We start from the raw sequence: 22569 nt of genomic DNA, 5'->3' as shown, positions 1-22569 counted from the left end.
AAATACACAGGTCCATCTCAGATTCAATGATCTAACTTGTATGAACATAAGTTTCACAAAATAAAAGTGTTGAGCAAAATTATTTCTAAGATTCTTTACTGTCTAAATTACCAGGATCTAGTCAGCAAAAACAAGACCGGGAGCTGACTGTGGCTCAGATCATGAACTCCTTATTGCCAAATTCAGACTTAAATTGAAAAAAGTAGGGAAAACCACTAGACCGTTCAAGTATGACCTAAATCAAATCCCTTATGATTATACAGTGGAAGTGAGAAATATATTTAAGGGACAAGATCCGATAGACAGAGTGCCTGATAAACTATGGACGGAGGTTCGTGACATTGTACAGGAGACAGGGATCAAGACCATCCCCGTGGAAAAGAAATGCAAAAAAGCAAAATGACTGTCTGGGGAGGCCTTACAAATAGCTGAGAAAAGAAGAGAAGCGAAAAGCAAAGGAGAAAGGAAAGATATTCCCATTTGAATGCAGAGTTCCAAAGAATAGCAAGAAGAGATGCCTTCCTCAGTGATCAATGCAAAGAAATAGAGGAAAACAACAGAATGGGAAAGACTAGAGATCTCTTCAAGAAAATTAGAGATACCAAGGGAACATTTCATGCAAAGATGGGCTCGATAAAGGACAGAAATGGTATGGACCTAACAGAAGGGGAAGATATTAAGAAGAGGTGGCAAGAATACACAGAAGAACTGTACAAAAAAGATCTTCACGACCCAGATAATCACGATGGTGTGATCACTGACCTAGAGCCAGACATTCTGGAAGGTGAAGTCAAGTGGGCCTTAGAAAGCATCACTACGAACAAAGCTAGTGGAGGTGATGGAATTCCAGTTGAGCTATTTCAAATCCTGAAAGATGATGTTGTGAAAGTGCTGCACTCAATATGCCAGCAAATTTGGAAAACCCAGCAGTGGCCACAGGACTGGAAAAGGTCAGTTTTCATTCCAATCCCAAAGAAAGGCAATGCCAAAGAACGCTCACACTACCGTTGCACCCATCTCACACGCTAGTAAAGTAATGCTCAAAATTCTCCAAGCCAGGCTTCAGCAATACGTGAACCATGAACTTCCAGATGTTCAAGCTGGTTTTAGAAAAGGCTGAGGAAGCAGAGATCAAATTGCCAACATCCGCTGGATCATCGAAAAAGCAAGAGAGTTCCAGAAAAACATCTATTTCTGCTTTATTGACTATGCCAAAGCCTTTGACTGTGTGGATCACAATAAACTGTGGAAAATTCTGAAAGAGATGGGAATACCAGACCACCTGACCTGCCTCTTGAGAAACCTATATGCAGGTCAGGAAGCAACAGTTAGAACTGGACATGGAACAACAGACTGGTTCCAAATAGGAACGCAGATGACACCACCCTTATGGCAGAAAGTGAAGAGGAACTCAAAAGCCTCTTGATGAAAGTGAAAGAGGAGAGTGAAAAAGTTGGCTTAAAGCTCAACATTCAGGAAACTAAGATCATGACATCTGTCCCATCACTTCATGGGAAATAGATGGGGAAACAGTGGAAACAGTGTCATATTTTTGGGGGGGGGGGGCTCCAAAATCACTGCAGATGGTGACTGCAGCCATGAAATTAAAAGATGCTTACTCCTTGGAAGGAAAGTTATGACCAACCTAGATAGCATAGTAAAAAGCAGAGATATTACTTTGCTAACAAAGGTCCGTCTAGTCAAGGCTATGGTTTTTCCAGTGGTCATGTATGGATGTGAGAGTTGGACTGTGAAGAAAGCTGAGCGCCAAAGAATTGATGCTTTTGAACTGTGGTGTTGGAGAAGACTCTTGAGAGTCCCTTGGACTGCAAGGAGATCCAACCAGTCCATCCTAAAGGATATCAGTCCTGGGTGTTCATTGAAAGGACTGATGCTAAAGCTGAAACTCCAATACTTTGGCCACCTCATGCAAAGAGTTGACTCATTGGAAAAGACCCTGATGCTGGGAGGGATTGGGGGCAGGAGGAGAAGGGGATGACAGAGGATGAGAGGGCTGAATGGCATCACCAACTCAAAGAACATGAATTTGGGTAAACTCCAGGCGTTAGTGATGGACAAGGAGGCCTGCGTGCTGCAATTCATGGGGTCACAAAGAGTCGGACACGACTGAGCACTGAACTGAACTGAACTGAACCGATGCATACATATGGTCTTCTCAGGTGGTGCAGTGGTTAAGAATCTGCCTGCCAATGCAGAAAACCCAGGAGATGAGGGTTTGATCTTTGGATTAGGAATATTCCCTGGACAAGAAAGTGGCAAGCCACTCCAGTATTCTTGCCTTAAATTCCAGGGACAGAGGAGCCTGACAGGCAGGCTACAATTCATGGAGTCGCAAAAAGCTGGACACAACTGAGTGACTCAGCACACATGCATGCATACATAGACAATCTCATTTTTCAGCTTTTGCGAGCTCTATTTATGGCAGTCAGATGGGCAAAGTTTTCTCATAGTGTTTTAACAGTTCTGAAATAAAAATAATTGAGACTCACATTTACTGCAACGGGTCCCTTTTCCATCTTTTCAAACCCAAGAGCCAAGACACAATCTGCCAGACCTTGAAAGAAAATGTAATTATCTTGAAAAATTAAATTTCTAGACTCAAACAAAATACCCTTAAATACTTCTATTTAAACAAGTATGTCGATGTACACAAAATGTAAAAACATAGTGTAGGGGTTATAAAATTTGTAATAAGTGAAAATTACAGAGAAAATTCTTATACACCTCTAGATACAAGGAAAAATCAATAAAGTATATACTTCTTCCTTGATTTTGAGTGTTAATAAAACTTTTTATTAATGTGGAAATATGTTCCAGTGAAGAACGAATACAAATAGCTAATTGTGAATTTTTAAACATTAAATAAGATTTTAAAAAATTTTAAAGAATCTTGATCAAAATCTCAACAGAACTATTTTTGGAAAGAGGGGGCTTCTAAAAATGATGTTAAAGTTCAAATGAACAGCAAAACAAGCAGGACTGCCAAAATTTTTCTTTAAAAAAAGAAAAAAAAAAAAATAACAAGGTAGGGGGTAAAAGGGCTACTAGTATTATCCAACAGTGAGACATTATAAAGCTCCAACAATTAAAATACCAAGTAGCAGAGCAATAATCAACAATCAGAAGAATAAAAGGCCTAATGAGGGAGCCTAGAACATTTGGAAATACAGACTATGATATATACCCAAGAGAACTGAAAACATATGGCCACAAAAAAGTTGTACACAAATGTTTATAGCAGGATTATTCATAAAAGCCAAAAAGTAGAAATAGCACAGTGTACATCAACTGATAAATGGGTGAACAAAATGTAGTATATTCATACAATGGATTACTATTTGGCCACAAAAAAGAATGCAGTACTGATGCATGCTAAAACATGAATGAACTGTGAAAATATTCCGGTAAGTGAAAAAAGCCATAAAAGGTCATATATTATATGATTTCATTAATATAATGTTCAGAATATGTAAATCCATAGAGACAGAAAGTAAATTAGTGGTTGCCAAGGGTTGTGGGGAGAAACGGGAAGTGACCGCTAATGGGTAGAGCTTTCTTCTATGGGTGATACAAATGTTCTAAGATTAAACAGTGCTGATAGTTTCATAAACCTGGGAACATATTGAAAACACTGAATTCTACACTTTTGTGCTATATAAAGTATATATCAAAATTTTTATTTAAAAAAATACATTAAAAAGCAATCCCTCTGAGGGTCATATGGAGACATCATAAAAGAAGGGCAATAACCCCACATCTATTTAAGTACACTAGACAAACAGGCACTTCTCACCACCCTGAATCAGTTGCCGGGCCATAAACAAAGCAGTTGAGCCAGTAGAACAGTTATTGTTGACGTTGATTATAGGAATTCCAGTCAGTCCCAAACTGTGATAGATAGCCCTCTGCCCACTGGTAGAGTCACCTACATAGAAAAAAGAAAATTATCTATGCAACATGACAATTATGGAGCTGCAAAGCAATATAACACTACATTATATTTTTCTAGTATTATGCCCTTGTCTAACATAAAACATGGACATCTTACTCAGAAACAGTTTCAGCATGAAGCACCACTTATTCTGCAAATACAAAAATTTTCAAAACATAGTATATATATATGCACTTTATTTACATAACACAGAGGTAGGAAAGTAGAGAAATGACCAAGTAATAGCAAACAACTCAATCTGGGTAGGGTTACATGATAAAGGAAGCAATATTTCATGTGTATTATCAGATATAAATCTCTGGCGTATCAGGCAAATTTGGCCTTGGAGTACAGAATGAAGCAAGGCAAAGGCTAATAGAATTTTGCAAAGAGAATGTACTGGTCATAGCAAACACTATCTTCCAAAAACACAAGAGAAGACTCTACACATGGACATCACCAGATGGTCATTACCGAAATCAGATTGATTATATTCTTTGCCACCAAAGATGGAGAAGCTCTATACAGTCAGCAAAAACAAGACCAGGAGCTGACTACGGCTCAGATCATGAACTCCTTATTGCCAAATTCAGACTTAAATTAAGGAAAATAGGAAAAACCACTAGACCATTCAGGTATGACCTAAATCAAATCCCTTATGATTATACAGTGGAAGTGACAAATAGATTCAAGGGATCAGATCAGATAGACAGAGTGCCTGAAGAACTATGGACAGAGGTTCCTGACATTGTACAGGAGGCAATGATCAAGACCATCCCCAAGAAAAAGAAATGTAAATTTGTCCCTTTTATTGGCAACACAATATTGGCAAAATATATATGTGTACTAAACTAGGCTGACACATAAGGAAATTCTAAAAATAATGAAAATAAGACCCTGAATTCTGAGTTTTGAGGGTTAAAATTCACAAATTCTTCTGTATTGTTTATGTAGTTGATGATAGACTTGGGTGAACAACTTTTAGAATATATAGTCTCCACGTACCATACACATAGCCAATACATGCCTGCTCCACTGCAGAATAAGGGATCTGTGCATCCGCTAAAGCCTTCTGGCCTATAAAAACAAAAAAAGTTTTATCACATAGCACTTTGAGTAAAAATAAGTTTAGAGTTTGACCAGAGTAAAGCTAACTCTAGGGTGTTGCTGCTGTTTAGTCACTCTCTAACTCTAGTGTGTTCAGTTGCTGTTTCTGTCCGACTCTCTGTGACCCCAAGCACTACAGCCCGCCAGGATCCTCCCAACACCTGTCTATGGGATTTTCCAGGCAGTAATCTGGAGTGGGTTGCCATTTCCTTCTCCAGGGGATCTTCCCAACCCAGGGATCGATTCAAATGAAAATCCTTCATCAAATCATCTCAGCCTTTCAGAAGTTATCTTACCTTTCAAAAGTTATCATTTGGAGGGAACTTCAAGAGGGAGGGGATATATGTATAGCTATGTATGGCTGACTCATGTTGAGATTTGACAGAAAACAGCAAAATTCTGTAAAGCAATTATCCTTCAATAAAAAATAATTTTTAAAAAAATTATCATTTCTTCCTCTAAGCTATTGTAACACTTTTTCACACCACTTTTTTGATATTTAACATTTCCTATTCTAACTGTACACCTAACTATAAATATATTAAACCCCAAGAGTCTTAAAGCTCCTTAATGACAAGGTGTCTTATTCATTTCTGTCGCTCTATCGCTCATCCAGAGGGCCAAATAAGATAGAATGTCAGTGCTGAGGAGGGGAACTGTGGGAGCATTCATACGATCATCTTACAAAGCCAGGATCAAGAGATGACCCTGTCTATGGAACAAGAAAAGAAGCTTCAAGGAAGCTATCCAAAGGTGTAGAAATGACCACTGGAGGAATTGAGAAAAATTATGAAAATAAGAAGAGGAGAGTGGAAGCTAGAGAAAAGGTTGACCTAAATCCTCATCTACCATAGTGAGAAGCAAACAGATATCTAAAACTGATAAACTGAAAAGGAGAACAATTGTGGTGGAAAGAGTATTTAGAGATAGGGAGATAACCAACAGAAGAACTAAAGCCAAGACAGTTAAAAGAAGTTGCCCCAGAAGAGGTCTGGGAAGTATAAACCATCTGTGTGTATGTGTGTTTGTGTGTGTGTGTGTGTTCTAACCAAATGAATGTATCACTTTAAAGATTTTTTAACTGAAGAAGACATATGTATGATTGACCATGGGATTGATTTAGTCAAACCAGCTTTCTTTTCCTGCTTTATGTACGAGCAAAAAAAAAAAGAGCATTCTCATATGATCCCAGTAAAACTAATAATGGTCTGAAAAATAATCTGTCAAGACTGATGAAACTGTTTATATTCATTGCTCCAATGAGTCTACTTCTAGGCTTTGTCCTCAAAAATAACCAGTGATGAGAACAAATATTTGTGTTTAGCAAGATGTTCACTATCATTCTTCTAAAATGTCAAAAAGCTGTAAAGCAAATATACAACAAAAATGATAGCATACTGTTATACAGAGTGAAGTAAGTCAGAAAAACAAATACCATGTATAAATGTGTATATATGGAATTTAGAAAAATGATACCGATGAACCTACAAACAGAGAGAGTAGACTTATGGACACAGCGGGGGAAGGAGAGGGTCAGACGAACTGAGAGTAGTACTGAAATATCTATGTAACTGTGTGTAAAACAGATAGCTAACGGGAAGCTGCTCTGTAGCACAGGGAGTTCAGCCTAGTATTCTGTGACAACCTAGCCAGGTGGGTCAGAATGGAGGGAGAGGGGAAGTTCAAGAGGGAGAGGACATGTGTATACCTATGGCTGTTTCAGGCTGATGTGTGACAGAGACCAACAACATTGTAAAGCAATTATCCTTCAATTAAAAATAAACAATTAAAAAAATTTTAATATGGCATAAATATACAAAGAAACATGAAAATTTAATTTTTTTCAGTTTTAAGTGACAGGAGAAAAGCTTATAATAATAAGTTTTAGAAATCATGATACACATTTAGAATATGATCCCAGAAAGCCATAGAAAAAAAATATTAAAAGAGAACACACCAAGATATTAACAGCTGCTAGGCTGGCAACCCACTCCAGTATTCTTGCCTGGAGAATGCCCTAGACAGAGGAGCCTGGCAGGCTACAGTCCACGGGGTCGCAAGAGTCGGACACGACTTAGTGCACTGTCTCAGGCTTGGGTTACAAATTTTGTTTTCATTATTATATACATATATATCTATGTTCCAATAAATAACATGCATTGCTCTTATAATTAGTAGGAGAGAATGAGTTATGGTGAAAAGGTGTAAGTTTAGCCTGTGCTCTGATACTCCTCTAAGTGGCCAAAGCATCTTGCACCTCCCATGGTCTACTCACCATGTATGTGAACTTGCCTTATTTTCCCTACTTAGAGGGCAAAGGCTCTGAGATCTGTACACCAGACTTGGACTGAATCTTCCCAAGTGACCCGGATGTACTCCTTAATATTTGTTGAACATTTTCTCCTAACACCAGGTTGTCTTCATATATTTTCAGATTTAAATCATTATTAAGTAAAAATGTTAAAGAGATTAGAAAACAAAGGAAGCACAGAAGTAACTTTCAATATCAGAAACAGTTTCAGAGAGTTACGTGGTGTGGCTTTACCACTTTGCATTTAGCTGCAGAGGGATTCCTAACCTTTCTCTGAGGGAAAGAAGATGGGCAGGACTGTGTAAAGAGTAAGAAGTCTCTAAATAATGTGACAGGACACAATCCTGCTGGTTGCGCTTCCCTCTACACTATGCATTTAGGAAATAATGAGGGCAGGGAAGGTAGCAGAACCTCCTCCTAAACCAGTTTGGAGAATTAGAGGGTAAGACTTCCCTTAAACCAATTCTCTTGCCTCACCACCACAGCTGACAGGTAAGCCCAAAGGGCTGAGAACAAAATCATTTATAGGATCTCAGGGGCTTCCCCGCTAAGTGACGTTTAGATACATGTTGAACTAAACATGACTGATGTAGGCTGAAGGTGAACATACTCACCTGGAACTACATCAGATACGTGAACAGAATCACCCTTTTGCACTTCTCACCTCCCTCTCACTTCTCACAGTTGGAACCAAGGGGTTTTATAAAAACAAAGCTATGTTTTAAAAGCATATTCTACATAAAAATTCCTTTTTTTAAATTGAGTTTATTTTCCTAACAATGTCTGCAAAAGAAGAAAATTGTAATCAGTAAATAGAGGCAATCAAACTGAATTTCTTGTTATTAGACAATTCCAGAGGTAAACTCAAACTTAATAACTTCATTTCAACATTACCATCTTATAATCAAAATATTCCATCCATACATTTTTATAGTAACCACTTTTAACTAACTAAAAGAAATAGAACAAAAAATACATAGAAAAATTGATTAAAGCATTTCCTATTTCAAAGAAAAGTAGAAGCTGTTTGGAGACAATAGTCAGGAGGAAAAGATTTAACAACCAAACGATAAACACTGAATGAATATTATACACCTAGAGAATCAACATCAGCTAATCAAATCTCATGAACCTTCCTTTTGGGGGACAGAGATGCTCTGATTCCCGTATAGTAAACACAGACCTGTATAATGGAGTTGAAATGAAATCTAATTTACGAACACTGAGTGCACAAGTACTTGGAGAGACAAGGAGTGTCTAATGAAAAATGAGAATAATCTTTTCTGAATTGCCTGGCAACAATCTGACAGGGAAAGGAGGAAGGGGAAGGCTTCACAGGAGGACTGTACCTAAACAACTTCATGGGACCACGAAGTTTCCAAGGTCTCCATGTGTGGGAAGCCTTTGTTGTTCAGTCGCTAAGTCAGGTCCGACTCTGTGACCCCATGGACTGCACTATGCCAGGATTCCCCGTCCCTCTCTATCTCCAGGAGTTTGCTCAAATTCATGTCCCTTGAGTCGGTGATGCTATCTAACCATCTTGTCCTCTGCCACCCTCTTCTCTGTTTGCCTTCGATCTTTCCCAGCATCAACGTCTTTTCCAGTGAGTCAGCCCTTCGCATCAGGTGGCCAAAGTTTTGGCGCTTCAGCTTCAGCATCAGTCCTTTCAATGAATATTCAGAACTGATTTCCTTTAGGATGGACTGGTTGGATCTCCTTGCTGTCCCAAGGGACTCTCAAGAATCTTCTCCAGCACAATTTGAAAGCATCGATTCTTCGGCACTGGGCCTTCTTTATGGTCTCACACTCACATCCGTACATGACTACTGGAAAAACCATAGCTTTGTCTATACAAACCTTTGTCAGCAAAGCAATGTCTCTGCTTTTTAATATGCTGTCTACGTTTGTCATAGCTTTCCTTCCAAGGTGCAAGCGTCTTTTAATTTCATGGCTGCAGTGACCATCCACAGTAATTATGGAGCCCAAGAAAATAAAATCTGTCACTGCTTCTACCTTTTCCTCTTTTATTTGCCATGAAGTGATGGGATCGGATTCCTTGATCTTAGTTTTTGAATGCTGAGTTTTAAGCCAGCTTTTTCACTCACTGCTTTCACCCTCATCAAGAGACTCTTTAGTTCCTCTTCATTTTCTGCCATTAGAGTGGTATCATCTGCATATATGAGACTGTTGATATTTCTCCTGACAATGTTGATTTCAGCTTATGATTCATTCAGCCTGGCATTTCCCATGATACACTCTGCATGTAAGTTAAATAAACAGGTGACAATAGCCTTGTCATGCTCCTTTCCCAATTTGAACCAGTCCATTGTTCCATGTAAGGTGCTAACTGTTGCTTCTTGACCCACATACAGGTTCCTCAGGAGACAAGTAAGGTGGTCTGGTATTCTCAAATCTTGAAGAATTTTCCACAGTTTGTTGTGATTCACACAGTCAAAGGCTTTCATGTAGTCAATGATGGAGAAGTGGATGTTTTCCTGGAATTCCTTTGCTTTCTCTATGATCCACTGAATGTTGGCAATTTAATCTCTGGAAGCCAGAATTCCCTTTAAACAACTGATATCTAAGCTTAGACTGCTTGGCCCTGAAAAAACTTCCCGTGAAGGTTGCAAGGCTGCTCCACAATCAAGACAGACCACACAATAAACTACAATGTTCAAAGATCTAAATATTCTCTTTTACCTGCTTCCTTTGCCAAGTCAGGGTAGTCTCTGTTCTCGACTCCAGGCTTTGTGAACTAGAAATACAGAAGATAACAAAAGGAAACACTATGGTGATAGTCTCTCACAAGAGAGAACCACAGAAATACATTCATCTAGTCATTTAAACAAAAAAATCTGAGTCTCTATCAGTGTTGCTGGACTCTGATAATAAATAATATACAGTTTGTACCCACAGGGAACTTATTTAATGGAAGACAGGCAATTATGCAACAGGGTCCTAAGTACAGAATGATCTGGGAGAGACAACTACCCAGCCTCAGAGGACTAGAATGCCTTCCCAGAGGAACTGATATTTATTTAAATAAGGTATTTAAGGATGAGTAGGAGCTAGGTAAATAAAAGAAAAGGAAAGTCAACAGTTGCTTTTAAGTCCCGTCAGTCGTGTCCGACTCTGTGCAACCCCATAGACGGCAGCCCACCAGGTTCCCCCGTCCCTGGGATTCTCCAGGCAAGAACACTGGAGTGGGTTGCCATTTCCTTCTCCTAAGAAATGCAAAAAAAAAATAAAAACCTACCCTAAAGCCTATAATAAAAATAGCAATCTGTTGCCCTCCACTCACTAGTCTTACTTGCTCCCAAAACATCCATTTTCAATCCTTTCAGATATTTCTTTTATAAAATGTCACATTTCTAAATATTCTGATACTATTATTTCTTGACTTATCAATTTAAGAAGTTATATCATAGTCTTCAATAAGGGACAATGAGAATTAGGTCTCTTAGACCACCTCACTTATATATTTACAGTTCTTCATCCTCCTTATACAGTGGAAACATAAGTTTTAAATTAAATCATTACATAGAGCTTACCTTATTAAGACAATGTTGCTTATTATTGAGCCAGGTTGTATATTATGATTATATGTGGTTCATTGAGCAATCTGTTTTGTTTTTCCTGGAGTTAACTGCCTCATTTTTTAAAGTTTAAGCAAACACTCTTGTACAAATCATTGACAAATATTCTCTCCTTCACCAAATTCTATTCAAGCTTCTCTGATTCCTCTTCTCTACTCACATGTATATAAAGTTACTGCACATTGGACTTTTGCAATAGCATACTATTTATTAAAATCTGCCCTAACACTTTACCTAGTGTCTACCTTTATCTTTGACAACAACCACACAAACTAAAAAACAGAACTTTCCCTGCCACTCCACACACTCTTCTAAACATGCTGTCCCTTACCTCAACCCCGCCTCACCCCCAAAGTAATTATTATCCTGATCCTTATAATAATTGCTTCCTTGTAGTATTTCGTAGTTCTATCACCCAAGTGTCTTGGACACTATATTTCAGCCTTGCCTTTTAAAAAAAATTATGGGTCTTTTAAATTCTCTTTTAATTTACAGGTTCCCCTCCACTACATGTTTTTCCTCTCAACACATCTATTAAAGAACCCAGATGCTGGGACAGTAGTTTCCCACACTCTGGACTTTGTAGATCGCATACTCATACAGTTCAACCTGTTCCTCTGTTCTCTGTCCCACAGATTGGCAGCTGGATCCAGAATCTTACAGACTCACTCTATCTCTTTGGCAAAACTATCAGTAGTGGTCTATTTTTTCATCTGGAAGCATATGATTTTCTCTCTTTGTGTTGTTAGTAGCTCTTAGTACTCAATGATTAGAACCAGTAATTCTCAAAACTTTTCAGTCTCAAGACAGCTTTACATTCCTAAAAATCACTGAAGATGCCAGAACTTTGATCATGAGGGTTATAGTTACCAATATTTACCCTATTAGCACGTATAACAGGACATTTAAAATAACAATTCACTCAGAAAAAAAAAAAACCATTATATGTTAACATAAATAATTTTATTAAAAATAATTATATTCCCCTCAAGAAAAACTGATGAGGGGCATTGTTTTGCACTTGAGCAATTCTCTTTAATATCTGCTTTCATAGGAGGCAGGTGAATTCTTTCATCTGACACAGCTGATTCTTCATTCAACCTTTGGCATTATTTTTTAGGTTGAAGTCTATGAAGCAAATCTGACCTCACACAGATATGTGATTAGAAAAGGGAGGAGGACTTTAATGGCCTTTTAAGATAATTGTGGATATTCTTTTTTAATACTAGACTAAAACGTGAAAAGTGGGAGTTTTTGACAGGCTAAAAGCAATGTTGAATTTAAAAGAATACCAATCAACTTTTCATACTCTTGCTATACTCAAGTCCATTAAAATCTTTCCCTTTGAGTAGAGTGATAATCTGACTTTTCTCTGGAGTCTTTTCACATAATTTCCAAAATTTGCCCTGAAGCTAGCATGTATCTGATCACCAGTGCTCTGGGAACAGGGCTGGTAATTACTATCATTTAATACTATACAGAATTCCATTTAATTCCCTTTTTTCAACTTGGGCCTCACTCCTGTCTTCCACTAAACCTAAAGGTCAGATGATTCTAGAGACGCATCAGTTCAGTTTCTCCAGAGAACAAGTCTCCAATACCTTGACAAGGAACTGATAGTGACCTAGTGGTAAAAAGGATCTTGGAATCCAATTATACCAGGGAAGTGCTTTTCTTCCCTCCTCTCATTCCCACCTTACTTGACATCTAGTACACACAGGTCCTAAACCTTCTCAAGTTCTGAAGGAAGACTCAACCAGTATAATCCTTCTTCAAGAACTTGAGCTCTGAGTTTCTGTTTTGAATCAATAACCACACTTCCATCAGCTTTTAATCATCCACTGTTTTTCTGACATCGTTCTACTGTTTCCTCTCCTAGTCACTTTACCCCGATGGGTTAATACTTTAATTTCTTTACTGTCATTTTTTGTGAGAGTTGGAAAGCACCAAAAGAAATAAATTCATATTTCCAATCTACTACACTTAACCAAATGTCCTGCTGCTGCTGCTGCTGCTAAGTCGCTTCAGTCGTGTCCAACTCTGTGCGACCCCATAGACGGCAGCCCACCAGGCTTCCCCATCCCTGGGATTCTCCAGGCAAGAACACTGGAGTGGGTTGCCATTTCCTTCTCCAATGCATGAAAGTGAAAAGGGAAAGTGAAGTCGCTCAGTTGTGTCCAACTCTTAGCGATCCCATGGGCTGCAGCCTTCCAGGCTCCTCCGTCCATGGGATTTTCCAGGCAAGAGTAATGAAGTGGGTTGCCATTGCCTTCTCCAAAATGTCCTAATACATCATATTTAAATGGTTTACCCTTTCCTTCTCCATATTATACATTCCTTAAGAACTTGGGTCTTTGGTAATCATGTAGATGGAGCCCTGAAGAGGGGACTAGTATATAAATTTAAAAAAAAAAAATTTTTTTTGAAGGTATTCCCTGGTGGTTTAGTGGCTTAGAATCTGAGCTCCCAATGCAGGAGGCCCTGGGTTGATCCCTGATTGGGGAGCTAGAGCCAACATGCCACAACTAAAGATCCCATGTGCTGCAACTAAGAATTGACACAGCCAAATAAATAAAAATTTTTTAAAAAAGAATGGGATTACTGCCCTTATACAAAGATCCCCTAGATTTCCCTTGCCTTTCTGCCATACATAGCTGTCTATGAAACACAGAGCAGGACCTTAAAAGTTTAAGGTTGTTTTCTTGGAAAGAGAACTTCCCATAGGAACCCTCTGTCACAAAGCATATGCATTTAATAGTGTTCAACTAACACTTACTGAGCTCTTCAAGCACAAGGCATTTTCAAAGTGCTAGAGGGACACGACTGGAGTGACTTAGCAGCAGCAGCAGCAGCAGCAGCAGAGGTATAGCAATTAATTAACCTGGGAGATGGCTATATGCAAAAGAAGAATATAGACATATAAACAGAATTTCAGGATAAAATATAAAGTACTAAGACAGAGGTTAAGTACAGGGCTCTATGGGACAGTCAGGAGAATCAGAACTTCTCCTAGAAGATCTGAATTGATCTTTTAAAAAATGCAAACAAGGGGGTGGTCCTAAGATGGCGGAGGAATAGGACAGGGAGACCACTTTCTCCCCCACAAATTCATCAAAAGAACATTTAAACGCCCAGTAAATTCCACAACTTCTGAATGCTGGTAGAGGACATCAGGCACCCAGAAAAGCAGCCCATTTTCTTCAAAAGGAGGTAGGAAAAAATATAAAAGACAAAAAAAAAAAAAACAGACAAAAGAGGTAGGGACCGAGCTCCGTCCTGGGAAGGGAGTATTAAAAATGCAAACAAGTTAACCAAGTGAAGACAAATGGTCTTAAGTAGAGAAAACAACAGAAAGCAAAGCAACAGAGGCATAACAAAGTTTGGGACGAAACTATCAGTACTTTAGCATCACTAGAGTACAGAGCACAGAACACAGAGGTGATGCTAAAGTACTGATAGTTTCGTCCCAAACTTTGTTATGCCTCTGTTGCTTTGCTTTCTGTTGTTTTCTCTACGAGCCTGGTAGGCTGCAGTCCATGGGGTCGCTGAGTCGGACACGACTGAGTGACTTCACTTTCACTCTTCACTTTCATGCACTGGAGAAGGAAATGGCAACCCACTCCAGTGTTCTTGCCTGGAGAATCCCAGGGACGGGGGAGCCTGGTGGGCTGCCGTCTATGGGGTCTCGCAGAGTCGGACACGACTGAAGCGACTTAGCAGCAGCAGCAGCAGAGCACAAAGGTAGTGAGCATGTCAAGAAATACAATCAAGTGAGACTGTAGCTGCCTCTGGCCTCCTGAGTAGCAAGCAGAGTACCATGTGAGAAACGCAAAGGTCGGAGGATGTAGAAAACCTGCCACCTGTGCCAAGACGCTGAGCATCACTGAGATTTCTACTCCTACAGTTGCAACTGAGAAGGGATCCAACACGGAGTATTACTGGAAGTGCAGGGCTGGCGACATTCACGACCTGCTTTCCTCCTGGGTATGGGGCAAACCTTGCCTCAGTTACAAGTCCACACAACTTAGGTTTCCACCCATATTCAAAGGAGGTGCGGAGTTTGGGTCATCTTGAGGAGGTCTTAACAAACTGCGCCCCAGGAAGAAAAGGGAAGAAGGAGGAACATATAGCCGCAGAACAACACTGAGACATTATGATTCCGCAGAGACATCAACATCACAACCCATCCGAGTCGCCACTCTGATGCCTCACAGACAAGGACCCGAGCTGGGCGGTGGGAAGCCAGTGGCGCCCTCCGGTAGGAAGGGCAGACAGACGGACGGCGACAAGTCCTGACACCCCACAACCCACCCCAACCCCCGTTTCCCGGTCACTCAGGGCTCCCGCGGCCTCACCCAGGCTGAGCGGAGCAGGGAGCCCACCTCCGGGGACTCATGGCTCTATTTACCTTGGTCATCCCAACCCCCACCACAAACACCCGATTCCGGAGCGGAGACTGTGAAGCGACCAAAGACATTGTTCGAACCACTGTGGGCACAGGCGGGCGCAGCGGACGTAAAGCTTTCAGGTCTGAGGTTGGCGCAGACTGAAGCTGCAGCTCCGCCTGAGCTCTTGGGGTCAGGGAAGCAACAGGAGGCGGCCGAGGGGCGGGGCGGGGCGGGCAGAACTGGAAACGTGCGCGTGCGCGGAGACACCGGCGATGACTGTGCAGGGAGGGAAGTGCTAGGGGACTTAAGCGGACAAAGTTCAAGGCGAGAATTCACCGGTTGGTTGGAAACTCCGTCCCTTTCAGCCCTTGAAAAAGGCTCTATAGCCTAGTACCAATCCTTCAGGTTTAGGTTGTCTATGCTGAGGGCTATTGTGGCCTGCAGCAAGGCCTGAGATTGAAGGAAGACTGGATTCACGAGAGTAGCCTGAGGAAAAATTTTGAAATATTGGGAGTTGCTCTGTATCCTATAGGTCGAGAAGTTGGAAGAGATACACTACGGGGGAGGGGGGACGGGTTTTATTATATGAATGTCTAAAATAAAACCAAAGTCCTGTCACTAGCCGTGACTTTTTTTTTTTAGTGTTTATAATATGGTTTGTTTGTTCGTTATTTATGTATTTTTGGCTTTGCGGGATGTTCCTTGCTTTGCGCACTTTTTCTAGTTGTAAGGAGCAGCGGCTCGTCTTCCTTGGGTACACAGGCTTCTTACCGTGGTGGCTTCTCCTGTTGGGGAGCACAGGCTCTGGATGCCCCGGCCTCAGTAGCTGTGGCGACCTGGGGCTTAGTTGCTCAGGGGCGTGTGAGATCTTCCCAGACCAGGGATTTGAGCGAACCCGTGTCCCCTGCATTGGCAGACGGATTCTTATCCTCTGTGCCACCAGGAAAGTGGAAAAGGTGGAAAAGGTCACCGCTGTGTGACCTTTTGTCTTTTGAGGATTAAGGGAGGTGATAGAAGCAAAGCCTTTAGCACTTGAAACAGGGACCAAATATATGTTGTGGATATATTATATATTTAGGGGATGATTTTTATTGGCTGATTCTGAATTTGCGGATTTTCCTACTGATAAGAATGTATCCGTAACCCCAAAGTCAATATTCCAAGAGCTCTGGAGGCGGGGGGAAAAATGTGAGTTGCCCCGCATGTCTGTTTTCAGTTGAGGTTACACAAGACCCTGTCCAGTTCATGCTGTAAACAAACGTGTTTCTCATGATTTTGTGCCATGTTTTTCACATTTTTGTGTTTTGCTGTTGATTTCACCATTTAAAAAATCTCCTGCAACCATGGTGCCTGAAGTATACCTAGATACAAGGAGGGTGTGAGGTGCACTGTGAAGAAAATACTGAACTTGGCTCATACATGAGTTATAGTGTTATTGGCCCCGAGTGCAAATACAAATAACAAGATGTCTTTAAACAGAAACACATAAAACCAGCTTATTTATTGATCAACTGACAAAATATGTCGTGCGCAGAGACTTGCAGATGCCTAACCCTGTATTTTCCTTAGGAGCAATTGTTCAGTATTCACTAATTTGTGTTTACAGCAACTTTTAGAAAATAACTAACACCAAAATCTGAGAACTGACTGTGTGTGTGTGTGTATGTTTGTAAAATTTCTGAGGCCCCTTCCAGTCTTAAGGGTGTATGATAAGAGCCCCTCATAGATCTTCATGGCATAAAGCATCAAATGTTGGAAGGTTACCTCCTCCAGTTGTTCTTAGGACTTGTAGAATAACAAAAACTCCACCTGGCTGCTGAGGAGTTACTGGGCAGGAGGTGAAAAGACAGAGGACTTGGGGCAAGCTGAGGTGTTTCTTAGACTGACCAAGCTATCTCTGAGGGGACTGAGTATCCTGTCTGGGGGCAGGGGTGGGTGGTTAGGGACATGTTCAAACTGATGCTGACTGGCTTCAAGGGGGTTGCAAAAGACAAACACACTTAGTTCTAAAAGGAAACTGAACCAAGTGGAGTCTCAGTTCATAGGCCATTTTTATGATTTCAAAAGGCCTTATAGAAATTGCACATTTATATATACTGTGCCCCCCACCAATAAAAATCACCAAAGGTTCAGAACATCCATATTCAGAGCCCACTTTCTACTGAATCAGAGCGTCTGGGAGTAAAGCCTAGGCATGAATGTTTAGTTTCTCCAGGTGAGTCTAAGGAGCCTCCACTAGCCTAGGTAAAGAATTCCTGGGTTAAGAATGGATCAGCTTAGTAAAATCTTCACCTGATCAGACAAGGGGCAAAGAATCTCCCCTTTTCCTCCCTATCCCTAGAGCCTAGCACAAGGCAGCACTTTAGCACTTAGCGACCCCATGGACCGCAGCCTACCAGGCTCCTCCATCTATGGGATTTTCCAGGCAAGAGTACTGGAGTGGGATGCCTTTGCCTTCTCTGCCAGTAGAGGCTCCCCAGGCCTAAATCCTTTGGTAGGTGACCACTTCACCTGCCGCTCCCACCGTAATTCCGATGGGATTTTATGTCAATATCGGTCCCTTCAGCCCCATATTTGGTTCCCCGGGGCTGTGAGGAAAGAGAGGGGACCTGTTCAAGGGTAGAACTAGGTGCCAGCAAGCCCAGCCCCCACTAGAGCTTTAAAATACTTGATTTCCTTCCAGGCCAAACTTCCTAGCAAGGTTCCAGTGGGCTGGGCAGCCAAACCAATTCCAATTTGGCTTAGGGTGCCCGGCCTTTTGAAAAGGAGGAGCAGAGGAGAGGACACAGTTGGGGGTGGGGGGGAGGGGAGAGAGAAGAGGCCCGAGGAGAGCTTGGGGACCCCCTGCACGATTGCCCTGAAGCTGCTGGTGGAGTTTGGAGTCCTGCTGAATCAAGAAAATTTCGCAGCAGTCACTGGCAAGAACATTTTGATTGAGCCTTGTCTTGGGTTTTGTTTGGTTGTGTTTTATTTTGTTTTGTTTCTATTTGGGGGTAGTGTTATCTGCAAAGGCGGGTGAAGGGCAGTGGTTGGACTTTGCAATCAGTGAGTGGCATTCCCCTGTCCGTTGTGTGTCACCAGCTGGGCAAGGTCCTCTTGTCTACTTTCTCCCCAGTTCCAACCCCTCTAACCTTCCCCGCATTTAAAGTAGCACTGTTTGTGTCCAAGTTTTAGTTTACACAGATTCAGTTGTTCTAGGGATTTTGTATATCTCCTTTTTTCTTGCTTGATACGAAGTTGAAGAGCTGTTCCTAGCACCCTGCTGTTGCATACACTTCCCTATGTGCATCCCCCACTTTTGATGGACATGAAGGGGCTTCTGGCCTCCCACTACATCACTTGGTGAGAATTCTCTGGCCATGTGGGATGGCTAGCGTTAGAGAATACCCCCCTTGCTTTCATGTTCAGTTCACTGCCAAACTGGCAACAGTGTTTGGCTTGAAATAGCTATAACTATTCTCCCAGGTTTATGGTCAATAAAACAAGGACAGAGAGTTTAAGCAAATTGAACCAGGTCTGATTTTAAAACCTGTCTTCTCGACTATTAATGGTCATCACATTCTTCTAGTAATTCAGTGATTACTAGTAATTCTAGTAAATCACTAGAATTCTAATAATTTTCTAGCCCACCAGCCTCCTCTGTCCATGGGTTTTCCAGGCAAGAATACTGGAGTGGGTTGCCACGCCCTCCTCCAGGGGATCTTCCCAACACAGGGATCGAACTAAAGTCTCCCGCATTGCAGGCAGATTCTTTATTGTCTGAGCCACCGGGGAAGCCCCTGAACCACAAGGGAAGCTCTTTAAGAAGACTGAGCACCAAAGAATTGTTTCTTTCTAACTGTGGTGCTGGAGAAGGCTCTTGAGAGTCCCTTGGACAGCAAAGAGCTCAAAAGAGTCAATCTTAAAGGAAATCAACCCTGAATATTCATTGGAAGGACTGATGCTGAACCTGAAGCTCCAATACTTCGGCCACCTGATGCAAAGACCTGACTCATTGGAAAAGACCCTGATCTGGGAAAGATTGAGGGCAGGAGGAGAAGGGGGTGACAGAGGATGAGATGGTTGGATGCCAAGATCGACTCAAAGGACATAAATTTGAGCAAACTTAGGAGATAGTGATGGAGAAGGCAATGGCACCCCACTCCAGTACTCTTGCCTGGAAAATCCCACGGATGGAGAAGCCTGGTGGGCTGCAGTCCATGGGGTCGCTAAGAGTCGGACACGACTGAGTGACTTCCCTTTCACTTTTCACTTTCCTGCATTGGAGAAGGAAATGGCAACCCACTCTAGTGTTCTTGCCTGGAGAATCCCAGGGACGGGGGAGCCTGATGGGCTGCTGTCTACGGGGTCGCACAGAGTCGGACATGACTGAATCGACTTAGCAGCAGCAGCAGCAGGAGATAGTGAAAGATAGGGAAACCTGGAGTGCTGCAGGCAGTGGGGTCACAAAGGGTCAGAAATGACTGAGCCACTGAACAACAACAATAAGCGTCAGGAGATTATGCTTCTGCCCCTGCCAGAGAGCATATAGAATGTCCTAGAGGGAAGGAGATAAGGAAACCAAGAAGAGGCAGTGGAGGAGGCATGAGGAGGAGACCCACACCCAGGAGAACCATCCCACCATCCTCCTACAAGTCACCAGTTCTGTCTTCCACTTGGCGTGACAGCACCAGAGCATTGTCACATTGCGCCTGTTGTCTTTGAAAATGAGATTAGCCCGTTAACCACTCCTTACTCTTATGGCTTTACTCCAGCTCCTCAGCTGAATATTCAAGGTTCTCCACCACAACCTGACCATGTCACCTTATCTCTCCTACCATGAGTGGGTTTGTTCATTTTAAGCCATACCACTTAAGTGTTTTCTTCTAACTATGCCCCTGACTTGGGTCCTCTCCTCCCTCTCTACCTTTGTAAACCACTTAGGAATTGCACCCTCTTCAACCCACTCCAGTATTCTTGCCTAAAGAATCCTGTGGACAGAGGAGCCTGGTGGGCTGCTGTCCATAGGGTCGCATAGAGTCAGACATGACTGAAGTGACTTAGCATGCATGCATGCACTGGAGAAGGAAATGGCAACCCACTCCAGTGTTCTTGCCTGGAGAATCCTAGGGACGGAAGAGCCTGGTGGGCTGACGCCTATGGGGTCGCACAGAGTTGGACAGCACTGAAGCGACTTAGCAGCAGCAGCTCCCACCCTTGTCCTTTTACATTCCTTCTGTCTGGACTTGTCTTCCTCATCACTTGTTAACTCTGAGAGTGAGGATTGCTAGCTGGGTCCACCTAGTAACTTTGGCACATTCTCTTCTTTTCTGAGCCTCAGTTTCCCCCTCTATGTATTAAGGGATTATTAAGGCTTTCCACACAGCTCAGTGGTAAAAGAATCTGCCAATGCAGGAGACACAGAAGACTTGGGTTTGATCCCTGGGTCAGGAAGATCCCCTGGAGAAGGGAATGGCAACACCCCTCCAGTGTTCTTGCCTTGAGAATCCCATGGACAGAGGAGCCTTGCAGGCTACAGTCCATAGGGATGACAAAGAGTCAGACACTACTGAGCAACTGAGCACACATACCCACACGACCTTCCAGTGGTTTCTATCGACTCCAACCCACATCATTGTGTGATCCAGAACCAGACAGATGTGACTCTAGGTCTTCTGCTAAGCAAATCAAACCATCACGGGAGTCTGATAAGAGTAGAGAGGGTGCAATGCAAACCCATCATTATTACTGGGGTCCAGCAAGGGCAATGTTCCCAGAATAGGGTGTCAACTAAGAAGTCAGGGACCACGGCTGGGTCCTCTATTTATCCGGGGCCTGGCATGTGGTAGTACCAGCTGAACATTGTCAGGTGAATGAATGAAAGCCAAAGACACCCTGTCTGGCCCCTTAGGTCTCCCAGCTTAGAGCTCACACCTCATATTGGGTCCTAGACTTTCACCAGCTTCTGTGCATTTTCCCTGCTCAAAGTGCCCACAGACTCTAGTTATACACTTATGGACATTATCTCTTAATCTTCATTACAACCTTTTTAGTATTTCTATTTATAGATCAGGAAAGTGAAGGTCAGAAGGATAAAGTAACTTATCCAAGGCCATGGAGCTGGGATGTGACTGAGCTGTGACTTCAGCCGAGCACCATATTTGCATTCTGCAAGAGGGAGCTAGAGATGAAATATGGGAGAGAGTTAGCCAGAGAAAAAGGAAAGACAGAACAGGAAAGTGAAGAGGAGAAAGGAAAGTTCCTGTCAACCCCAGGATGTCATGATTATGTTTGTTTTCTATTGCCACATAACAAATTACCACTCTGTTGCTTAAAATAGCGTACATTTATTATCTCATAGTTTTCATAGGTTAGAAGTCCAGGCATGATTTTGCTGGGTTCTCTGCTTCAAAGTACCCACAAACTCCCTTCTCAGGGTTTTAGCAGGCTGCAGTCCTGAAGTTGGCAGGGACTATGGTCTCTCATTATGGGCTTCAACAGGGAGTTGAAGCCAAGAGAATTCTATACAAACAGACAAGTGTGTTGAAATAGACAAGTGTGAACAGACACCTGTGTAGAAACAGGGCTTCTCTTCTTGTAGACTCCCAAACAGTTAACTTTGCCACAGTTGCTGCTCTTCATACAACCCACTGTAAAAGCATGTTGTTTGCTGTTTGTCTGCCCAGTTGTGTCTGACTCTTTGCGACCCCAAGGACGGCAACACACGATGCCTCCCTGTCCCTCACCATCTCCCAGAATTCATATGCGTTGCATGGGTGATGCATCCAGCCACCTCATCCTCTGACATGCTCTTCTTCTGCCCTCAATTTTCCCCAGCATCAGGGACTTTGCCAATGAGTCAGTTGTTCACATCAGGTGACTGTAATACAGAGCTTCAGCTTCAGCATCAGTCCTTCCAATGAGTATTCAGGGTTGATTTCCCTTAAGATTGACTGGTTTGATCTCCTTGCTGTCCAAGGGACTGTCAGGAGTCTTCTCCAGCACCACAGTTCAAAGGTGTTTGGTACAGTCTTTGGCACTCCGCCTTCTTTACAGTCCAGCTCTAACAACCGTACGTGACCACTGGGAAGACCATAGCCTCGACTATACAGACTTTTTTCAGCAGAGTAATGTCTCTTCTTTTCAACACGCTGCCTAGGTTTGTCATAGCATGTAGGCCGTACCATTCTTGGGGTCTTCATTTCCTTTTGAGGGCTCGTGTGTTACATAAAACTT

General features: G+C 42.1%; 1 protein-coding gene across 5 annotated transcripts in view; it reads right to left on the bottom strand.

Moving 5' to 3' along the window:
- Positions 1-15514, bottom strand: part of SCP2 (sterol carrier protein 2) — a 118574-nt gene extending 103060 nt beyond the window's left edge. For 2 of the 5 annotated variants that reach the window (XM_086388827.1, XM_086388830.1), the window contains exons 1-5: positions 15375-15514; positions 10071-10125; positions 4958-5029; positions 3815-3946; positions 2511-2575 (exon numbers count right to left, since the gene is read on the bottom strand). In XM_086388827.1, the coding sequence (XP_086244953.1) occupies positions 2511-2575; positions 3815-3946; positions 4958-5029; positions 10071-10125; positions 15375-15443 (393 nt within the window). In that variant the 5' untranslated portion in view covers positions 15444-15514. Of the gene's footprint in view, positions 1-2510; positions 2576-3814; positions 3947-4957; positions 5030-7984; positions 8154-10070; positions 10126-15374 lie in introns of all 5 variants that reach the window. The other 3 variants (XM_086388828.1, XM_086388834.1, XM_086388838.1) reach the window with 2 other exon arrangements.
- Positions 15515-22569: the final 7055 nt, after the last annotated feature.

This window comes from Bos grunniens, chromosome 3 (assembly GCF_055505025.1).
Source record: "Bos grunniens cultivar Pamir isolate PY7600 chromosome 3, Bosgru_T2T1.0, whole genome shotgun sequence".
Lineage (NCBI taxonomy): Eukaryota > Metazoa > Chordata > Mammalia > Artiodactyla > Bovidae > Bos > Bos grunniens.
The sequence above is the reverse complement of the archived record's forward strand: the minus strand, read 5'-3'. Positions and strand labels throughout refer to the sequence as shown.